Source organism: Numida meleagris, chromosome 19 (assembly GCF_002078875.1).
Source record: "Numida meleagris isolate 19003 breed g44 Domestic line chromosome 19, NumMel1.0, whole genome shotgun sequence".
In the NCBI taxonomy this organism is placed as follows: Eukaryota; Metazoa; Chordata; class Aves; order Galliformes; family Numididae; genus Numida; species Numida meleagris.
In genome coordinates, this window is record NC_034427.1 from 2,992,105 (window position 1) to 3,012,555 (window position 20,451).

The 20,451-nt window shown below is 41.7% G+C and overlaps 1 protein-coding gene across 9 annotated transcripts in view; it reads left to right on the top strand.

The window, feature by feature from the left end:
- Positions 1 to 20,451, top strand: part of PTPRT (protein tyrosine phosphatase, receptor type T) — a 333,510-nt gene that overhangs the window by 277,636 nt on the left and 35,423 nt on the right. For 5 of the 9 annotated variants that reach the window (XM_021416234.1, XM_021416237.1, XM_021416236.1 and 2 more), the window contains 3 exons: positions 345 to 493; positions 6,717 to 6,764; positions 15,342 to 15,529. In XM_021416234.1, the coding sequence (XP_021271909.1) occupies positions 345 to 493; positions 6,717 to 6,764; positions 15,342 to 15,529 (385 nt within the window). Of the gene's footprint in view, positions 1 to 344; positions 494 to 6,438; positions 6,517 to 6,716; positions 6,765 to 15,341; positions 15,530 to 20,451 lie in introns of all 9 variants that reach the window. The other 4 variants (XM_021416238.1, XM_021416242.1, XM_021416243.1 and 1 more) reach the window with 3 other exon arrangements.

Consider the following 20,451-nt stretch of genomic DNA (forward strand, 5'->3'; position numbering starts at 1 on the left):
CATGCCCAGTGCCCTCTGCTCTTCCTGGAGCAGATGTTACCTGCTCCAAGGGCTTTCCTTATTCCCTCTTCTTTGGTGACGTAGTGCTCCTACTGCTGGGGTGATGTGGGTTTGTGCACGATGAGTTACTGGGAGGGACAGCCAGACTCTCAGACTGGCATCACTACATTTATTCTACTCCACAATATATTAAAAAGCTGTGGGGTTTTCTCTCGTGAGGTTCCATGTGCCCTGCATGTCTCTTCAAGTGTGATAATTGTGATCTTCAAGATATGTTCTCATTGTTTTGCTTCTAATGAGGGAAAACTGACCTCGATTTCTCCCCTCTTCAAAATACCCTAAAGGAAGCTAGCCAAGAAGCAGAAGGAGACTCAGACCAGCACGCAGAGAGAGATGGGTCCCGTGGCCACTTCAGACAAGGCCTCTACCAAACTCAGCGCTGTTCACAATGAAGAAGCTTTCTCTTCCAGCTGCCAAGATGTTAATGGATTCAGTAAGTTTAACTTGCTTGCAATGGATATGTCCCCTTTGGAGAGTTCTGGGTTCTTGAAAGGACCTATTCCTATGGGCACAGCACTGAGGAGCTGGGAATGACAGTGAGGGTTTGTTGCAAAAGCTTGCTAGAAATCAGTTGCTGAAATGCCTCCAACACTGCCCCGTTTTAACTCTCAGCTGGGTGGGGAGCATTCCTTCTCACTCTAAGTCTACAGAGAATAATTTATAAAGTCTGTTTTAATAATTGCATCAGACATTCAAAAAGGCACACGTTCATTTGTTCTTCAGAAATAGTTTTTCCTTTGTGAGTAGATGAGTAGAATCACTTAGCTGACGTTTAGGATGGAAGTATCATTTTCTGTATGGAATTTTTATGAAGAACGGTCTCATGGTTAGAAACGGAAAGACAACGTTTCTTCTTTTGTCTATGTCCTCAGTTTATTCTTTACACGACTTCCGTAAAACTAATCGTAGTTAATAATTGTGAACCACTCCTCTGTAGCTGGAAGACTGTGGGCAAAGCAGCATGAAGTTATCCTTTAGCCTCGCTAGATCCAGGTCGAGTGCATGGTGGATTGCATGGTGGATTTGTAAACCTTTTCGTATTAAATAAATTTTTACTTAGACACTATGGGAATGTCACTTCTTCTTTTGACGCTTACCCTATAGTTTGAAGAGGGTTCAGCTCTGAGAACAAAATGCATGCTAGAACTCCCGTTATTTTTTAACATCTTTAGTGAAACATTTTTCCCCTAATTACTAACAAGGAATTGCCTATGATTAAAAAAAAAAAAAAAGTTTTTTTTATCTCTGAAACCTTTCTTTGTAACCTCAGATTGATCGGGACAGGCTGAGTGAATTTTTCTTTTCCCTCTGTCTGTAGGTCATGTCAAATTCCATCTGCATGCATTGCTACTGTCACTCGATGTAATGTACCTGTGAGATGGATAAGTAGGTGTTTGGGAGCGTCAAGGCTAGCAGAGAACACTTCTCTCAGATATTAAATTGACTTGACCCAAGATCTAATTTTCTCAGGTGTTGAGTAGCTGTGTCTCCTAAAGAAGACAGCATGAGTTGTCAGTGGCTCGTATCTTTGACAGACAGGGTAGCAGAGGGCAGCATTGTAACAGGCAGCCTGGAAACAGCAAAGGTATTTTGTTTGAAATGTATGAGGAAAACAAAGTTTTTCACTTTTCTTCAGAATTTGGATTTTCAAAACCTGTTTGTTTTTTTTTTCCAACAAGAAAATAAAAGATGAGCCTGTAATGTGACCTCATTTTTTCCTTGATATTTTGAGAGACTAATTAAAACAGCTGAGTCATTTGCTGGAAATAGCAACTATAGGAAATGTTATATCTAATTTTGTAAAAGGAGCATACCTTCAGGTTTTCTTTTTCGTTCTTTTAAATCAGTAAGTCCTTTGCTTGTCTGACATCATTGCAGATTTTATCACCACCTCCCTCAGTAACACAACCTGATTTAAGTCATGGGCAGATTCTTTCATTTTTTTTTTCCTCTTTATATCCATGAGCAGTAATCACCAGTAAGCCTTCATGATTTCTCCACATTTTTTTTCTGCCAAGTCCAGGATGCTGAGGTGTTGGAGGTAAGTTCTCTTCTGTGCAAGAGTGTGCACGTGCTGATGCCAGAATTTTATGGGTTTGCAGCTGATCATATAGTCAGGGAAAAAAAAAAGAGTAAAAGCCTTTCTTTTAAAAAATCTACTTTAATGGAGTTTAATACTTAAAGGTTTTTATATGGGCCTGCTCCTACTTTTGAAGAACATAATAGGATTATTTTGTAACTTTCCTGCTAACTAATATAGTTTTACGGGGGCTATTCATCTTAGCTTTTGAAAACAGCTCTCTCTCTTAAGCAAGAGTCAAATTCCCTCTTAAATGTTCCTTTTATCTCACAAGAGAAATTAGTGCTCATGAATATCTCATGGTAAGCGCTCATCCTCTCCTTCTTGACTTCAGTTATGAGCATCTGAGTTAGCTGTAGCAATGACTGGGAAATACCCCCGCCCTCCACTGTTAGTAAAAATGCTTATTCCTTCGCTGACTGCCATCTCATTGCTTCAGAGGGAATGCCTTTGGAAATGTTCGGTACTAGCTCTTGCAAATGGTGCTGTCCATAAACTCATGCCTCATTGGCCATGTGCAGATCTGAAGTCTGTCGCTTGATAGAGGTGTTTGTTGTCAGTTGTAATTATGTCTGGAACATCTGTAGCCTCTGGATACGGGCTGGGTGGAGGATGGATTGAGAGCAGCCCTGAGGAGAAGGACTAGAGGGTGTTGGTCGATGAGAGACTGAGCGTGGGCCAGCAGTGTGAGGTTGCAGCCCAGAAGACCGAATGTACTGCATCACTGGGGGGGGGCAGCAGGGTGGTGGAGGAGATTGTCCCCCTCTACTCTGCCCTTGTGAGGCCCCACCTGCAGTACTGCATCCAGTCCTGGGGCCCTCAGCACAAGAAGGTTGTGGAGATGTTGGAGCGGCTCTAGAGAAAGCCATGAAGATGCTCAGAGGGCTGGAGCACCTCTCCTTTGTAGACAGGCTGAGGAAGAGAGGGCTCTGGGGAGACCTCAGTGTGGCCTTCCAGTGCTTAAAGGGGCCCTACAGGAAAGCTGTACTCTGTCAGGGAGTGTAGTGATACGACAGGGAGCAGTGGTTTTAAACTGACAGAGGGGAAATTTAGTTTAGATGTGAGGAAGAAATTCTTTACTCAGAGGGCAGTGAGGTCCTGTCACTGCTGCCCGGAGAAGTGTGGGTGTCCCATCCCTGGAGGGCACCAAGGCCCGGTTGGGTGGGGCCCTAGGCAGCCTGAGCTGAGGGGGCAGCCAGCCCATGGCAGGGGAGGGGATGAGGGGCTGAAAGGGCCCTTCCAACCCAAAACATTCTGTAATTCTGTGATTCTGTGCTGGAGCAGGGAGACTTCAGGTCTCCCTGAAAAGTGGAACAGAAATGAGCTCTTAAATTTTCTGGAATGATAGTCCTTATTCAGTTTTTATTACCAGTTATTACCAGTTCCTTGCTGGTAATTACAAGAGTTTTAACTGGAGAGATTTTATGAACTCAGCCTGTGTCTCTGCCATGACATGGAATCAGAATAGGTATTTGTTGAAAGACAAACTAGTCCAACATTATTCCAGCTTGTCTAGTTTTACCCAAGAGTCATGTGAAGTGAGTTTTCATTTTTCTCAAATGCAGTCCTTTTTAAAAAACAATGTATGTGTGCGTATGTGTATATATATATGTATCTTAAAACCCTTAAAAGTAAATGCTGGTATTTCCCGTACTTGAGACTGCTCCTTATCTTTCAGGAGAGTTTGGAAAGGAGTGTCATTTTCCTCGGAGTGGCACAGCACAGCCACATGCAGACACTGACTCAGTGCACGGTTGTTGTGAAGCAAGGTGACAAATAGGAGACAGGGAAGGCCTAAAATTATCCCACAGTATCTGTGCACTGACCAGAAGGGTGTGCAAGGGGTAGTTATTGCACATAAGTGTTGTGCAGCCCATCTGTGTGGTGAGAGAAGCAGCAGAATAAAATCTCAGCAGTTATGTGCTACCACGTCGTGCACGGAGGAGACTGCTTTCCAAATGATCCAAAGCAGTGACACTGGTACAGACCAGGTAGATAGCCTTAATATTACTGGCAGAGGCACAGTGTGAAGGTGCCATTTAGGATGCTCTGGGGAATTGAGGTTTGCATTAGTAAGTGGTATTGTTACTGTGCTCTTACTAGCGAAAACAAGGAGATAAGAGGAAGACGTGTGGTACTCAGGTTGTTAATGATCATCTTTAACAAAGATCCATCTAAATTCACACTTCTTCATATCCTGCATGTTTTTGTGATGAAATGCAAAGGTCTTACAGGTTTGCCATAGGTCAAAATAGACAATTGCATCAAGATCTAGTTGTTATTGTTACTCCACAGTTGATTTTCGCTTTCAGAAAGGATGCATTCTGAGCACCTGTGAGGTCATGACCATGAGACATTTTCTTCAGCCAAAAATTCTAAAATAAAGAGTAATAAAGTTTTAAATATATATATATATTTAAGTCAAAAGACCCAAATCCCTTTCATTGTATTTCATGCTGGTTTGCAATTTTTGTAGAGTTGGTTTCTTTACAAAATTTTAAAATAAATTAGGGAAGGTCATTTTCAGAACAGGGAAGAACGTCCATCATTCTGCATGAGTAGAGTTGCCTCTCGTGCCACTCCAGTGAATAGAGAATTTTAAATCCAGTTTTAATCTTTGCTCTGATGTGAAGTCCTCTCAGGAAGTGTTTCCCATGACTTGCACACACTGGTGCTGGTGGGCACCTCTGGTGAAGCAGCAGCACCGTGTGTGCATCTCTCCTCCAGCAGCCACCTTGCTGACTTGGAGAATGAGCTCTCTGAGAGTCTGAATTCACCTCCCTGAAGCTGCTGTTGGTAACATTTGTAAGCAAATTCACTGATGGAAGCGATGTGTCTACTTGTTGATGCCTGAGTAATTTATAGTTGGCAATTCCTGGAAAAACTGTGGCCCAGTGTACTTTTGTACTCCCACATTTCAGGAAATTAGAGGACTGCTCTGAGTCCTGATTGCTGAATTACTCTGTGACTCTGGCCAACCAAATTATTTTTGATAGTCCTGATCTTACACAACTGTAAAAGTGGCCACGTTCCAAGTGTAATGAGGACAAGGTCTGACTTAAGCTAACTAACAGGGAGGAAGGTGGAAGAGGTCCCAGATGAGATATGTGTTAAGGCAGACTAAGCTATGAGAAATTGGATTATCTTCATGTGTTTTTAAATGGTCAAAGTCTGAAAATGTAGCAGAAGAATGCAAAACTGGAGCAAGTGCATTATAAGTTGATTATAAACTGCTTAGGATGTAATTCGGAAGACTTTATGAAACTCCCTAGGATAGTGCCTTCTTTCATTCACTCCACAGAAGAACTTGAAATTTATAAGTGGTGTTTTTTCTAGAGATACAAAAATTGCTTCTGAAATTACTTTGATGTATACTGACTTTTATCTACTTCTACTGGATTATGGAATACTTTTTCCTGTGTTTATCTATTGTCATCTTTCTGATGTACTGAGATTTGTATTAGCTTGTTTCCCAACATTTTGAGGAGGAGATAAATGTCTGTAAGTCTGAGAGTGAATGCAGAATGATAACAAAAGAATATACATTCGGAAATGATGGATTATCATAAGAATGTACATGTATGCTATTGTGGATATAAACCAATCTCATACATTTGCTAGCAAGAAAAGAATCTGCTGTGAAGATGTGGAGCTCTGCCTCCTTTCCATAAATATTTGATTAATATGGGAATCATTTGTGGATTTGTTCCAGTGAAAGCTAATGCTTTAAATGGGAGAAAGTAGGGATGCATGTCCTGCTAAAAGAACCCATCTCCCAGGGGAAAAGATTATAGGATTTGCTATGAAGTGTTCTGGATTGAAGAACAATTCCCTTCTTATCTTGTATGGTTTTAACAAAAAACTTGCTACCCTGCCTGTGTATTTTTGTGGTACTAGTGTACATTGTGTTTAGCAGGCTTATTTTACTGTTAACAATGCATTTTTTTCTCTGTAGTTTGTATTTTGGGTGTTGTTTTTAAGGATCTTTCTCTTAGATGTTTCTTTGGTTTAAAAAAAAAAAAAAAAGAGGTCTGTAGAATATAGTCCTATGTGTGTAGGAACACATTGATTTACAGTAACTATAATACTATATTTGGGGTCTGGAGTGCTTATATTAAAGAAAATTCATCATGATGACATTGTAATAAATGTAATATGCATGTTGAGATGAAAAATATAATTCATTTTGATAAGCCTTATATATCCCATATTACTGTGTTCTTTGAGGAACATTCTCCCTGTTCTTTCTCTCTCTTAATATATGTCTAAAGTCTTTTCCTTATGTCTTTCCTACCTAGCATCACCCTCTCCTTGTTCATTTTCTGTCCAAAGCAAAACCCTTCAGAGCAAATCTTTGTTGAATTCCTACTACTCAGGTACTAGTGCCAGACTTTTTTTTCATTTCTATATTTTCTTTACTTTTGTGCATTTCCCAATATGACCTATAGACTGAATCTGCTGAGTATGAGGCGAAGCTAACCTTATTTTCATTTTTTTGTAACTTTTTTTTCCTATTGATCTTCTGTTGATTTTCAATGACCCGTGTCGTGTGGGTGAACGGAATTCCATCTCAAAGTATCATCAGACACTGTTCCATCGACCACGCTGTTAGGTAAGAGGACAGGTATGGTGTATTCCCTTCACTGGAGAGAAAACACGCTCATTGCATCTTGCAAATAATTTAGAGAATGCTGTTAAGTGGCTGGGCTTCAAAATAATAATTAATCCTGTGGTCACATATTATGTTAAATGGACAGTCTTTGATTTCACTCATGCTTTCTTATCGTTATTAATTGATTCTATTTATTTGTTTAAGAAAAGACAGTCCAAAGTATACGGATATATGTGGAAATTAGAGGCTAGGTTTGGGAAGTGGGCCCACCACCTTCAGCTTTGCTGAGAGCTAAATGCCAACTATTGCAGCAGTTGGTTATGGATCCGACAGGGTAATAAAAAGGTTCTGAGAGGTGAAGGCTGTGCTGTGGCTGCTGGTAACTTTAGAGGGAGGTGGTTGTGTGCAGCGGTGTGTGCAGCTCTTAGCTTTCGGGTTTTTAAAAATATGTTAGTACAGTAAGTTAACAGAGAGAACAAAATTGACAGAAACTGTAAGCTGATAAAAAGAAGTTATTCCGAAACTTACTGGAGGTATACCCTTGAAAGTGAGTAATAACAGCCTACAACTTCAGGCTCTCCCTGGAGGATGCTGCCTGCGTGTGGAATTTGAAGAAGGCAATTCCTCTCTATGAATCAGAAAGATGATACGTAGTTGATCAGAATCTAACCGGTAGTATTTATGAAACCTGTCATTTTGGATTATCTACAGTAAATGTTCAGTTCCAGACACAGTAATCTACCATGTCTGCTTTAAACATTACTCTGGGCACGCTGAAGGCCTGTAGTTAGACCAGGAAGAAATTACAACCAAGCACTTAAGTACCCTGGCTTACAGACTAACAGCCAGAGAGGCTTGGAGGGACTGCCACAATACATACATTTATCCTGCTATATATCAACATGCCTGATGGCGATGAATAAGCCCTCTTTTGAAGTGATGGAGAAGGAGTTTTCTTTTCCAGAAGGTTTCTTCTTGTTTCCCAGAGTCCCATTGTCAACAGAGAAGTCGGAAGGTGGATTTATCTTTTGACTGTGCTTTAGAAACCGTGCCCAGACCTGCATTTTGCTGGAAGAGGTCAAACCGCACTCACTGGTGCTCAGCATCTGTGAAAATGGGGACCCTCATCTGAGCGAGGTGTTGTCACCCCTGTGTCCAGAGAGTGAGCTGCTCACTTCTGGTGCAGAAGCTCAAGGAGTAATAGACAGATTCAATCTATGCCTCTCACAGGGCAAAGAAAAAGTGAAAAAAGCTCCGAAGGCTTTTAAAACCCCACATTTAGAGAAAATAAAAAAGAAAGTTGGGGATTAAAGTAGTCTTGTGCTTATGTACTCGAAACTCTTTAAAACTCAGCATCTACTAACCACTATCTCTAAGCTGAGTAAGGATTGATATCTTTGTCTTACACACAAGAAGTTAAGCATTTTAAGACACGATTTACACAGGCTGCTCACCCCTGAGTTGCACCTGCACTGAGCAGCCACAGGTGCTGCAAAACAGCCCATAGCACCGAAAAAATTTCTATCTTGTGAGTTGTAGACAAATAAAAACCCTGACACTCTGGCCTCTCAGACAGATTCACCAGATATTGGATGATGCTTTATGAGCAAAATAAGTTTAATTTTTGGCGTTTATTAATACTCATTCCTGGCAAAGAAAAAGAGATCTTAAAAAGGGCATCAGTCATCTCACCACCAATATCTGACTCTGGGCATCACCTGCTCTTCAGTGCTATTTGTTCCCATCTGTTATGCCTTCTGCTAATAAATGTTCTGTATCTGCCATGCTAGATGACTCCCTAGGCTTGACTGTGACATGATTTCTTGATAGTAAGATACAGGGGATTTTTTTTCTGCCTCTGCCATGTCTTGTGCTTAACTAATGCTTTTTTGTGTAATGAATGTCTTTAGCTTTGTAGTTTTATCTTGGAGTTGTAGATTCTAAGACTCTGGATTTAATGGCCTTCACAAGCATCTTTGCTGGAGAAGAGAATATTTAATACTAACAAGTAAAAGAGGCAATTTCCCCATTTTTAAATATTTCAGTAAGGTCCGTACTATATGACTAATGTAAAGTCTGAAGGGGAGTTAGTACTGCATTAGAGGCTGTTTTTGGAGAAAATATGCATGGCTAGTAGCAGTCAAAGTTATTCAGCAAGTGGCATCAGTGCAGGCTCTTCAGGGGGGCCAGCACACCTTCCCCTTGCATCCCTTCATGTTTTCTTTTCAATTCACTGACTCAAGAGTGTCCTAATAATAAGAATCCCCGTCCCCCTCAGAGGATGAGGACTGTAGTGCCTTGTGGTTCCTCGCAGAGGGTTGGAACAAGCAGAGAAAGCTCACTGTTGTGACATCTTGCACAAAACCTGGCTTGCATTAAAAAAAGAAAAAACAAGTAATTTGCTCTGAATGTCACTATTCTGTAGCTTTGGTGGGTTTTTGCCCATGCCTATCCAACCTGCTCTGGGTTTATCCACAGCCTAATGTTTGAAGAACAGAAAAGATGTTTAGAAGCTGACATTGCTGCATTAGCAAATCTGACTTCATAAATTGCAGTGAAAACTTAAAAATTAAGAGTTCAATCTAGTCAGTGGTATCTTCTGGCCATGTCGGTCTCAGAGAGACTGTGGGAGAGGCTTTCACTTCAGTTTGCTGTGCTAATGTTGTCCTGCAACAAAGGATCATGACACTGGGGGCTGTTGCTTGAGCTGAATTTCTCTTACATTTCTTTTTGACTACAGATAATCAAAACTGTCCCAGGCTTTTGTGGCTTCTGGTTGTGGGTGCTGGTTTGAAGTTGCCAGTAGCTCTTCAGCTAATGAATTGCTCTGTAATGTAGGCAGACCTGGCTCTTTTCACATTGGTTTGGCAAAATCCACACGTCTGAATTGCTGCACAGCGGCGTGTATACCCAGTACTTCCAGTTTTCATTCCATATCACCAAAGCATCTTCCTAACATTTATAACGGGGATTTCCTGCATGCTGATGGAAAAAAATAATTGTGTTCAGTGGTTCGTGTAAGATTAAAATGCACTTTTTAAAGTATTTACCAAGTTATCATTAAAAAAAATCTCTTTAAATCTAGAGAAAATAATTTACTCCAGCCATATGGCTTCTTTATAGCCCTTGAAATGAACAATGTATGCTCTCCTCTGTCAAAACTGGTCTCAGAAGGCTTTTTGTTAAGGAACTTGCCTTTTATATCTCAATTGATATCATTAGGCAAACAACGTTTTGACTTTGCTTTGCCATACCGCTGATTGTATTGTATGTAGCATATTATAGCTGGATATTTACCTTATAATAAAGCCTTGGTGCACTCAAAAAGCAAATTAGTTTTACCAGGTGCCACCTTATTTATCCACAGTGGAAGGGGAAGAGATATTAGCCATCCTGTATTCAGCCTTGGAAGATGTCAAGTAATTGGCACCCCTTACACTAGTAGAGACACTGAACATGCACGTAATAAAATCCATCACAAACACCACTCAAAATATTATTTCTTTCTTGCTAAGGATATTAAAGCAAAACTTTTGAAAGAAACTCTCCGTATTCAAGACTCACATCAGAGCAGCATTGCTTTCAGTTGCTTGAGGCATAAGTTAGTTTTATAATCTGAAAGAAACATCACAGTATGTGTCTACGTATCTGTCTCGCAGACTACCAAAGTCATGTTTATGAAACAAGATAACTTGTGTAAAAGAATCTGAAGTTTCCACCCCAAAAGCTGCCCTGGGTGGGCAGCTCCTCTCCCAGGAGCAGACGTTGCATGAGGCTGCACACAGCTGCTTGCAGGCCGGGGCTCTCAGTTCCTCTGCTGCTCTTCACCTCATCACTGACATCTACAGATTTTTTTTTCTGTGGCGGGAGACATTTATTTTAGTTGTCTGGGAAGCAACAAAAGTGTATAATAGAAGGTATTGTTGCAGCAGGCAAGCAATATTATCTTGCCCTCGGGGTTACCCACCAAATGGGAAGAGATGTCACCTCGTCGGCCTCAGCGTGGGCTTTTCTCAGCACATGGTGCTCCTTTTTGTTTCTCTTGGCAGAGTAGGACCTCAGAGTTAACTTCAGCAAGTTTATGATTAGTTCTCCAGCAAAGCAGAGCGTCACAGAAGTGCCATTTCATAGGCAGGGAGAACTTGGGAATATTAAAAGTGTAGTCGACACTGTTAAATTTCATTATCTGCAGTTACACTCCCAAACAGATAAGCTGAGATGCCTGAAGAGTTCCACAATCAAGCAAGTTATATGTGAGCCAGAGAGCCATTGATTTAATGTCTTCCACAAAATTTCAGGGCGTTCTATGAACTATTTGACTGATAATGAAAGTGCCAGCTTCCAGAAATCAAAATATCTACATTGGCAACGGGCATCTTAGTGTGGGGACAAAGCACGTTGCGCTAACGAGGGCTAACAAGCAAGCTGACAAAATATTTTGCTGTGGCAGCTGCTAGTATTAGAAAAGAGCCTATTACGAACAGTGCGTTTCCAGCAGCACACAGAGTATGTTTTGTTTATGGCTGCATGAAAAGGACTTTGGAAAATTGGAGATGGCTGTAGGAAGGAACTGGGGTCCTGAACGCTCTCCCCAAATGAGACTTCAGAAGCGCTCAATTGATGTACCTTATCAAAGAGAAACTGGAGAAGTGATTTGATCAGTGCCTGCATAGGTCAAGATTTCAAATACTCAGAGGGCTCTTTAATCTAACATGAGGTATAATAAGATTCAGTGTCTGAAAATGGAAGCTAAACAAAATCAAATTGCAATTAAGAAATGTTTAGACAGCAAGGGTAATTAACCACTGGCACAACTTTTGGGGTCAGGATGAAATCACCATCTCTTGAAATCTTGAAATTTGGATTATTTCTTGCCACTAGTCTGTCTTTGGTATGAAGTCAGATCTGGTGGTTTGTGTTCCTATCAACAAAATGAGGACGTATGACTAGAAATAAGATGAACATATGAAATATCATCCTGGAAACCCATTTCGTAGCTGGGTATGTTTACTAGTTTTTGAATATTAGAGTGAATTATTTCATGCACCTTTCAAAAAAGAAACTTTTTTTTCTTGATTTGCTCATCTCATTGAAAAATCGGGAAAGTCACAAGTGCTGTAGAGGCACCAACAAAACTTCAGTGTCATCTCCACTTCAAGAAAATGGGGTGGATGGTTGTGAGATGAGAGCAGACAGGAGGGACTATGGTAAATTTCTATGACTTGCCATCAGTGCAACAATTGGAGCAGAATGTGATGTGGCTGGTGGTTCTGTTGCCTTTCCCAGTAACAGGACCACCAGGAGGCATAGGTCCCTTCTGTTGCTGCAACCAGCAGAAAAGCAATGCAAAAATCAAAGGAAAAGCAAGTGCTTGAAGGCTCCTTGGTCGACTGTCCCAATGAGAGATGGATTTGCCACTGCCTCCCCTCCTACCCTGTGTTCCAGATTGCTCACAAATTGCTGTGAACAGCACTTCTTGAGGGAAGGGGCAGTGCCTTGCCTGAGCGCCTCATTAACCATGCTTAGGTTCTGACTCGTGGTGTGATTACACCGGGAAGGAACAATGTGTTTCTGGTATCAGGCTTTATTAGCTGAACATATGAACACTAGACTCGCCTCACGCATAGCAGTGCATCTCCGTGAAAGCCCCTCTGATCTCTTCCTTGTCCCAGATGAGATGCTTGTGGACAGAACTGGCAGCCGTCCCGAGCTGATGCAGGTCTCAGGCTGTGGTTTTCTATCGAGCAGTGCACAGAGGCCACTCAGGATGTGTTTGTCACAGAAATCCAGCGGAGGTGGTGTTCCCTGTGTCAGCTCTGTGTGCTCTGGGGTTGAGAGCAGGATGACTCAGATTGTGTGACATGGGTTTTTTTTCAGGAGAAACACTTGGCTGGGTGAGAGGTGATGCTGCAAGAGCTGCTGCTGCAATTGATGGAATTTGTATTTCTGTCTGACCAAACAGACCAGAAGCACAGCCATCACCATAAACTTAAAGGCTGGAGTCAGACCCTTTGCTGCTGAGCTTCTTGTACGTCCCATCTAGTTTGAAGGAAATGATTCTGGAGAGGGGAATGTTCTCACCCCTCCCTCAGATACTACTGGGAGGAGAGACCCAAATACACCAGAATTAAAGAATGTAAAGGAGAGAAAAAAAATAATATCCCTCAAAGGAGCTAATCTGAGCTGTTTTACAAGTAGGCTGAGCTCTGCGTATGCCCTGGCTCTATTAGCACTAGAACTACACGTAAGTTTTAAGTCTCTCTCTCGAATAGGAATGTAGTAATGTCTTTTAATTGGGGCTGATAAAAATGTGGCATTACTTGTAGGTTCTTCAGAGAAGCCAATTGTGAAATTGGGTTTGTATTAAACCTAATGATGGAAAATTAAGCATAGTACGTCTGTCGGAAATGGTCCGCGATAAAAATCTTCTCCTCTCCATTACAGGAGGTTAATAGGGAATAGGGGAGGAAAGATGCACTGGGAAAACGAATCCAACTAGGGGAATTAATAAGCCTTGAAATTCCTTCTGTTCAGAGTGCTCACACTATCATTAGTTGGAGCATTAGGGATGATTATACAAATGCTTTGGATGTTACTCTTCCTTAAATCCCAAATTTATTCACATTTTGTATGTGAAGGTTGCTTCACCATAGCCATAGCTCTATAAATCTTGTACTGTCCAAGGAATGTGACCGCTCAGGAGAATCTTGGCTTGAGACATCTTTAAATCCAGTAGCCTCATCTTCAGAGCAGATGATCGATGTGGTGGCCATTTGTTTCAGAAGCAGCAGGACATGTTCAGCATCTCTGATAGTTCAACCATCAGACTCATCTATCTATATCTGTATCTATATCTATATCTTCTGTATCTGTATCATCTGTATCTATGTATTGTAGAGATCAATTTGCCCTGTGGCAGTGCAGCCACTGCAGTCATTCCTTTCTCCTTCTCGAAGTCCTCCAAAGCAGAGCATATGCCTGTCTTGATAACTTACCTCCAGTGTAACAGTAAACCAGCTAGAGCATAATTTGTCAAGTTTTGTCATGTCATTGTTTTGCTATTTGCTGAAAAGGCAATCTAATGCTCTAATCTGTCTGCTCCTGCCCAATTTTGCAAGGAGGGACAGAGCAGAGATCCTGACTGCTTGTGCTCAAAACTTCATGGTGATTTCTCAAGGATAGCGATGTTTACAGTAACTCTGGCCATATTTCTGTCTCTCAGAAATCGCCCTGAAATTGCAACTTGATTCATTTATTTTTTATCCCTTCTTAAACATGACTGTACTGTTGCTGACAAGGAATAGTGTTTGGGCTCTTTTTCAATCTGTGTTCTGTATGAAATGAGCCTTGTGTATGCAGTCTTCAACTTTTCCTTTTTTTTGAGCAGTGGGAGGAGGTTGTATTTTCTGTCTGCTAACAGGCTCTTTTGGGGTAAGACCAAGAAAGAATCCATGCAGGATGTTAAGGCCTGTATGTACTAAGGAACCCAAACCCATCAGGAAGCACCACTGTGCTGTGCGGGTGCTGGAGCGCTGGCACAGGGACCAGAGAGGTTTTGGCTCTCATCCTTGGAGGTCCCCAAAAGCCACCAGGATGTGATGCTGGGCACCAGCGCTGGGTGTCCCTGCTGGGGCAGGGTGGGACCAGAGGGACCCAGAGGTGCCTCCAACCTCAACCAACCTGTGCCTCTGTGATCTTAGTTATCTGTGATCATAGGAAAAAACCAACGTTTCATTTGGTAAACTCTCAGTCTGGCCCATTCTGGTAAATAAATGCCTAAATTGTTCATCTAATCTGAGTTTCTCTTGTTAAGAATAAATATTTTGGTAGTCTCTTGTTTGGTTATTTAAGTTTCTGTCAGTTCAGCGGGAAGTTTTGCTGTGTCTTTGGAGTTTTACTTGAGGGTATAAGAGGTTACAATTCCAACTCTGGAGTGATAGAAGTTTTTAAAATATTTCTTTCAAAAAGAATGGTATCTGTTAAGTTCACATATCTAAACGTTGGGATTGTGCATACTAGGTAACTGTTTTTATACTTCTATTCTTTCTACCTAACATTACAGTTTTGCAATTGACATACGTTTCAGGCTTGAATTTGCAGAGCATTTTAATTTGCTGCTAACTTCCTGCGTGGCTTATTTGAAATGCTGATCATTTGCTTGTTGTTAACTTGGGCCCCGTTCACTCATCTCATACTGTAAGCCCCAAATCTTGCTTGAATATCTCACTCATCTGTGTGTATCTTTTGGTCCCGTTCTTTGCAGGTGTGTGAAGAAAGGTATGTAATCCGAGTGGGATCGTTACACAGAGCTTACACTTAATTTGCTGTTTCACTGTACGTGCTATATCCTCGTACCTGATTGGCTGTTCATTCCATTCCCACCTCTGGGTTTGTCTCTTGGACACAAAAAATAGTTGAATGTGAGTTAGTCTTTCTGGGCAGCAGTCGTACTGTGTGTTTCTTACTGATTTCTTTACTTTCTTTTGCCTGCACCAGCCAATGGGGTGGTGGAGAAACAAATGAAGCAAGAAGGAGGATGGCAGTCACAGATAGGTGAAAGCTTGTTTTGCCTCCCTGTCTTTAAAACAGACAGTAGCCATGGAGAGATGACCCAGCCAACCTTGACTATCCAGACCCACCCGTACCGGAGCTGCGAGCCGGTGGAAATGTCCTACCCACGGGGGCAGTTCCAGCCAGCCATCCGAGTGGCCGACCTGCTGCAGCACATCACCCAGATGAAGCGCGGACAGGGCTATGGATTTAAAGAGGAATATGAGGTGAGAGGAACCTTCGCTCGCGTGAATCGGTGGAGAAGTGGCGGTCACCAAGGACAGATGCCTGGGATGGAAGGTTAACTGCGTGCAGAGCTCCTGTTCCTTAATTCACTTACCCTCAGTCATTTCCTTCCTCCATTTTATTTCTGTTGATAAGGCTAGGATTTACAGCACTAGCAATCGGTGGTGGCTCTCTGGTCCAGAGAAAATGTGTTTACTGCGTGGTAAGAGAATGACATTGTGTCCATGTGCCCTCTGCCCTGGAGGGCGGATAGTAACTGTTACTGAGCTCAGTGAAAGGTTTGGAGTTCCACAGTCCCTTACTTGTTAAGGTGCTTTATATGACAGTAGTGCAAGCCCGGCTTCAAGAAAAAGAAGGTTTTCTGCTTTTGCTTTTTGGGACCCCTAAACACTCTGTAGCAATTTGTCAAATTAAATCACAGCTTACTGACCTCTGTGTGTGGAATTGTAAAGGCAAAGGCAGCAACCTCATGTGGTTTAAATGGAGTTTTTCTGTGTACTCGAACCTCTGTCTCAGAATACATTTAAGTGACCTGCTCTTGCAGCTCCATGTGAAGAGAGAGGTGAGCAGGGAGCTGCCAGTATGAAAGCAGCCCCTCCACTCCCCAGCCACAAAGCTGGAGTGACCAGAAATGTAATGCAAGCAAGAACAATGGCACTGGGGACGGGCTGGAAGACAAATATGCATTTAGAGGAGAAAGAGAAAATGGGAAGATAACATCAAACATATGTGAGACTTTGCAGTAGCAAGCGATAATTATAATGAATGTAGTAAGCTGTGGGGAGGCAATAAGTAATTAATATGCATAGTGGCATTAAAACTACTTAAAAATAACTTAACAGCTGTGAAAAGTAAGTTACTTAATGAAAACAGCTCACTTTTCCACCCTGCAAGTGAAAGTCCGTAGGGTTTGTATCATTGATGCTGGGTTTGCTGTAATTGCAAATAATGTTTTCCTGGTTGTCACCAGGGAGTACTTTTTTTTAATCAGATGGTATCAAAGATTGTCACGACAAATATTTCTGGTAACTGTATGTTAACGAGGGCTATGCACTCATGTGCCATGATCAAGGACACTAATTAAAGTATTAATTCAAAGAGCTTGGTTAAATATTGAAAAAGGGTCGTAATTCTCTTGGGAGATTTACTTAGCTCCCCTTGGCCTTCACTTCCGTGAATAGCACCCAAAATTACATTCAGCTCAATTACGGATGCCCTAAGATCTAGTTTTTGATGTTCAAGAAGAAAACAGGTGCTGGCATATATGTGATTTTCTGGCACTGGCATTGGTAGTTATCAAAATAACACATTAGCATGAAAAATGTCAATGCAACTTTCAGCTCCACAAGTTCTGCCTTTCCCAGAAAGTGCTATCTAAACGCGTATGTAATGACGATGACATTATATACATTTGCATAATTCCTTCCTTTACAAGAAGTGGCCTGGAGAATGCCACAAGCTCTTAAGTCACTTGTGCTGTTCTACCCTGCAATCAGAGGCAGTTGCCCTAAGTGGCAGTCCTTTTAGTTGGTGGAATTTGGTTTTCAGAGCATGGGACGCAGCTCCAAGCAGCTTTCAGCCACCAGAACAGCAATACTGCAAATTGCAGGGAGGATGCTGAAGTGTTGTAACTCCTGGGAGATAGGAAGAGTAGTTTTAAGTTGGCTGGAAAACGTGCCTTGCAAAACATTTTGCAAAACGGTTGGTAAGCTCTGAAAAAGAAAAGGCCTGAAAATTTATTTTTCTCTCTTAAAATCTGTTTTTATACACTAATATCAATGTCATCCGTGGGTATATTTTTTCTTCCAAGAAGCTGCTTTCCTACCTACTTTGCAGATTGATAGCATACATGGGAGCCTGTTTAGTGACATGTTACCAAATAATTGCACTCTCATGAACAATCACTTTCAACAGAACGTATCAGTCATATATGACAATCTTTTTTCGACGTGCATTCCCATTTCCACTGAGGAATCGGGGAATTGCATTCAGGCTTTTCTTTGATACTCCTTCACCTGCAGAACAGTGGGGCACGTGTTTTACTGATGACATCTTGAAACAATTTTTCAAGTGCTTACATCTTACCTCTAACTCCACACTGAGGTAAGGATGCGATGGTGTAAGTGGTGGCAGTGCTTGTGTGAATTGGCTGGTAACTGAGTGTGAACGTGGGAACCTGTCAGCGCTTGCAGTGTGTGCGTTATTTCGGTCTGCCTGCTGCACCTCAGGCCAAAGTGGCTGCTCTTTGTGGTTGGCAGTAAAACGTGTGGGCCACAAGAGAACGATACATCACTGACACCGGATGGAGATGGCACTATGTGGGATTAGGCACGGCCATAAACATTTAAACGGGACTTGTTTAACTGTCGCCTGTTCCATTCTCAGAGCATATCAGCCCTGATTTGTTGTGAGCTGCTAGGCTGGTCCCTAACCGTACTGCAAGCTCCAATTACTGGCTGCAGAGATAATAAGCTTAAGTATCCGAATTTCAAATATGATTTAGGATGTCACTGAAGCACATTTCTCTTGCTGCATTACCAAGACTGCTTGCTTACTTTAGATTCTGTGGCTCCTTCCTCAGGTGTCTTAGTATTGCTAGTTTTCAGTGGATTGAAGTCACCTCTGGATTTTAACCCATTCGTTTTTGGCTGCCTCCACAGCCTCTATCTGGTCAAAAGACCAGACCCTGCAGTTCAGGCTGTGACGCAGCGTTGCAAAATGTTTGTCAGCAGGATTGCCATGATATCCGCTGTCCTTGGACTATACGGGCTTAAGGCTTTGTGTGGCCTTGCTGGGTACTGGAGTGGGCAGCTGAACTGGCTGAAATATTTATCTTCAATTGCTGATTTGTTGTTGTGGGGTTTTTTTTCCTATTTGGTTGTTTTTCTTTTCAGTCAAAGCCATTTTAACCCTGGGTCACAGCAGAGTTGTGGGAAGGGCTTTGCCACCTCTGTTGAGACAGTGGCTGCAGGGAGAGGTTTGGGACTATGTGGCAGGCTGTGCGATGAGCAGCAAGGCTTTTAAGTGATAGCATCGCCTTCGGCAGCAGTGCTGCAGCATTGGGGTACAGCACTGCAAATGAATGATTCAGGTTTTCATACTTCTAAACGAAAAACAAACTGCAAACTAATTGAGTGTCTCCATTGGAAATTTATATTGACTTGCACTAAGCCTCATCTGAACCTGAGCTCTTTGGTTATGTATCCATGTTGTGATGCTTGGAAATTTTGATTGAGATGATGCTGACTTTTAGAGATCTGGCCCTGTAATTTCGGATAAAAATTAGATCAATTTAGTTTAAAAAGCATCATTATGAATTCCACTGCAGAGAAGGTATTTCAGTATGCATTTTACTAGTCTTCACTAAAAGAAGAAAAGAAAGGAAAGCTTAAAAATTAAGCCCAGACTTTTGAACACTCAAATTTTGTAGTTAACCGATTAAACAAAGAATCCAGAGTGTTTCATGTAGAAATACGATGTGTGGGTCAAATGCTGATGCCTGAGAGATCCATCCTGGTCTGCCCTTATTCAGACTGTGGAGAGAAAAAGAAATATTCCTTTTGAGAGCATATTTATGAAATATGCTGTACAATTTACTGCACAAAACCCATTAGGAATGCAGGCCTTTTTCTGGATATGAGTGGATCACAATTGATGTTTTTGTTTTTGTATTTCTAATGCAGTTCTGATTCTCAGTGCTACATTGTCAGTGATCTCACGGCACAATTGTCAGTGCTGCACCACCTGTGTATGTGCACTTCAGTTTGTACAGCTGGTGTGTATAGAAGAAGAGGTATGGGTGTGCTTTCTGCAGGGGTGGTTTGTGTTCCTCACCACGCAGAACTGCCCTTCATCTCCTCAGAGATGGAGAGTTCCATGAACAGCAGAGATTTCTTTGGTTTTGAATGAGGTGAAAAATCCAGGATTCTTCAATCTTTGGAGGCTGTGCGAGGCAAATATGAAAACAGGAATTTCACTGGAGAATTTCAAGTTCAAATCACCTGAAAGAATGGTGTTAGTTGAAAAGGGTTTGTTTTTTTTTGGAACTGAAAGTATTTTCTGTGGCCAAGATAGCCTCCTCCAGGTGAAGTGATGAGGAAGAATTTATTTTATTTTATTTTTTCCTTTTCAGGTGGCTGTGATTAGATTTCTGATGACTGTTGCTGTTCTCTGGTCAATCTGCTGTAATTTGATATTAGTGGAAAAATAAGGCACCTTTTCCTTCATCTTTAAAGACAAAAAGGAACTGTCCTTTCCTCTTCTCTTTTACTCAGGGATTTTTTTGTTGTTGAGTGTGGGTTTGGTGTTCTTGTTGTGGGTTTTTTTGTACTCAGGAGATGAGCTGCTATTTGGAAACAGCTGTCTGTAAAGGAAATATATGTGTGATCAAAGTCCTCGCCAATTACAGAGTTTATTACTCTTTCTCCTGGGCTTTTGAATAGGAGCTTGCTGTCCCTGTCTTTTGTCAGCAGGCTCATGGCAGTGGTGCAGTGCCTGACATTTTCTGTCCTGGAAACCCTTTGGGGGAAATTGACAACGATTTGGTCTGCAAGAGGGTTGCTCTTATTAAATTTATTTGTAATGCCAGTGTTGTAGATCCTAATAATTGTGTCTCTCTGCTATTGCATTCAGGAACTGTAATAGACCTGGATGGCTTGTGAAGATGAATATAAATTCATTTTCCAGTTGTCAAACTACCTGCTGCTAGCCAAGACAGATACGGTTCCCAAATGAGTGCAGTATAAAAACACCATAATTCCCTTGGGATCATAAATAATGCAATTTGTAATGTTGCTGTTGATTTTAGTAATACAGGCTCACTTCTGGGCGTAGATCTTGGAGGAGGCAGAGAAAACTCAGTGGAGGCTATTTTTTTTCCTCACCCGTGTGTTTGGCACAAGTC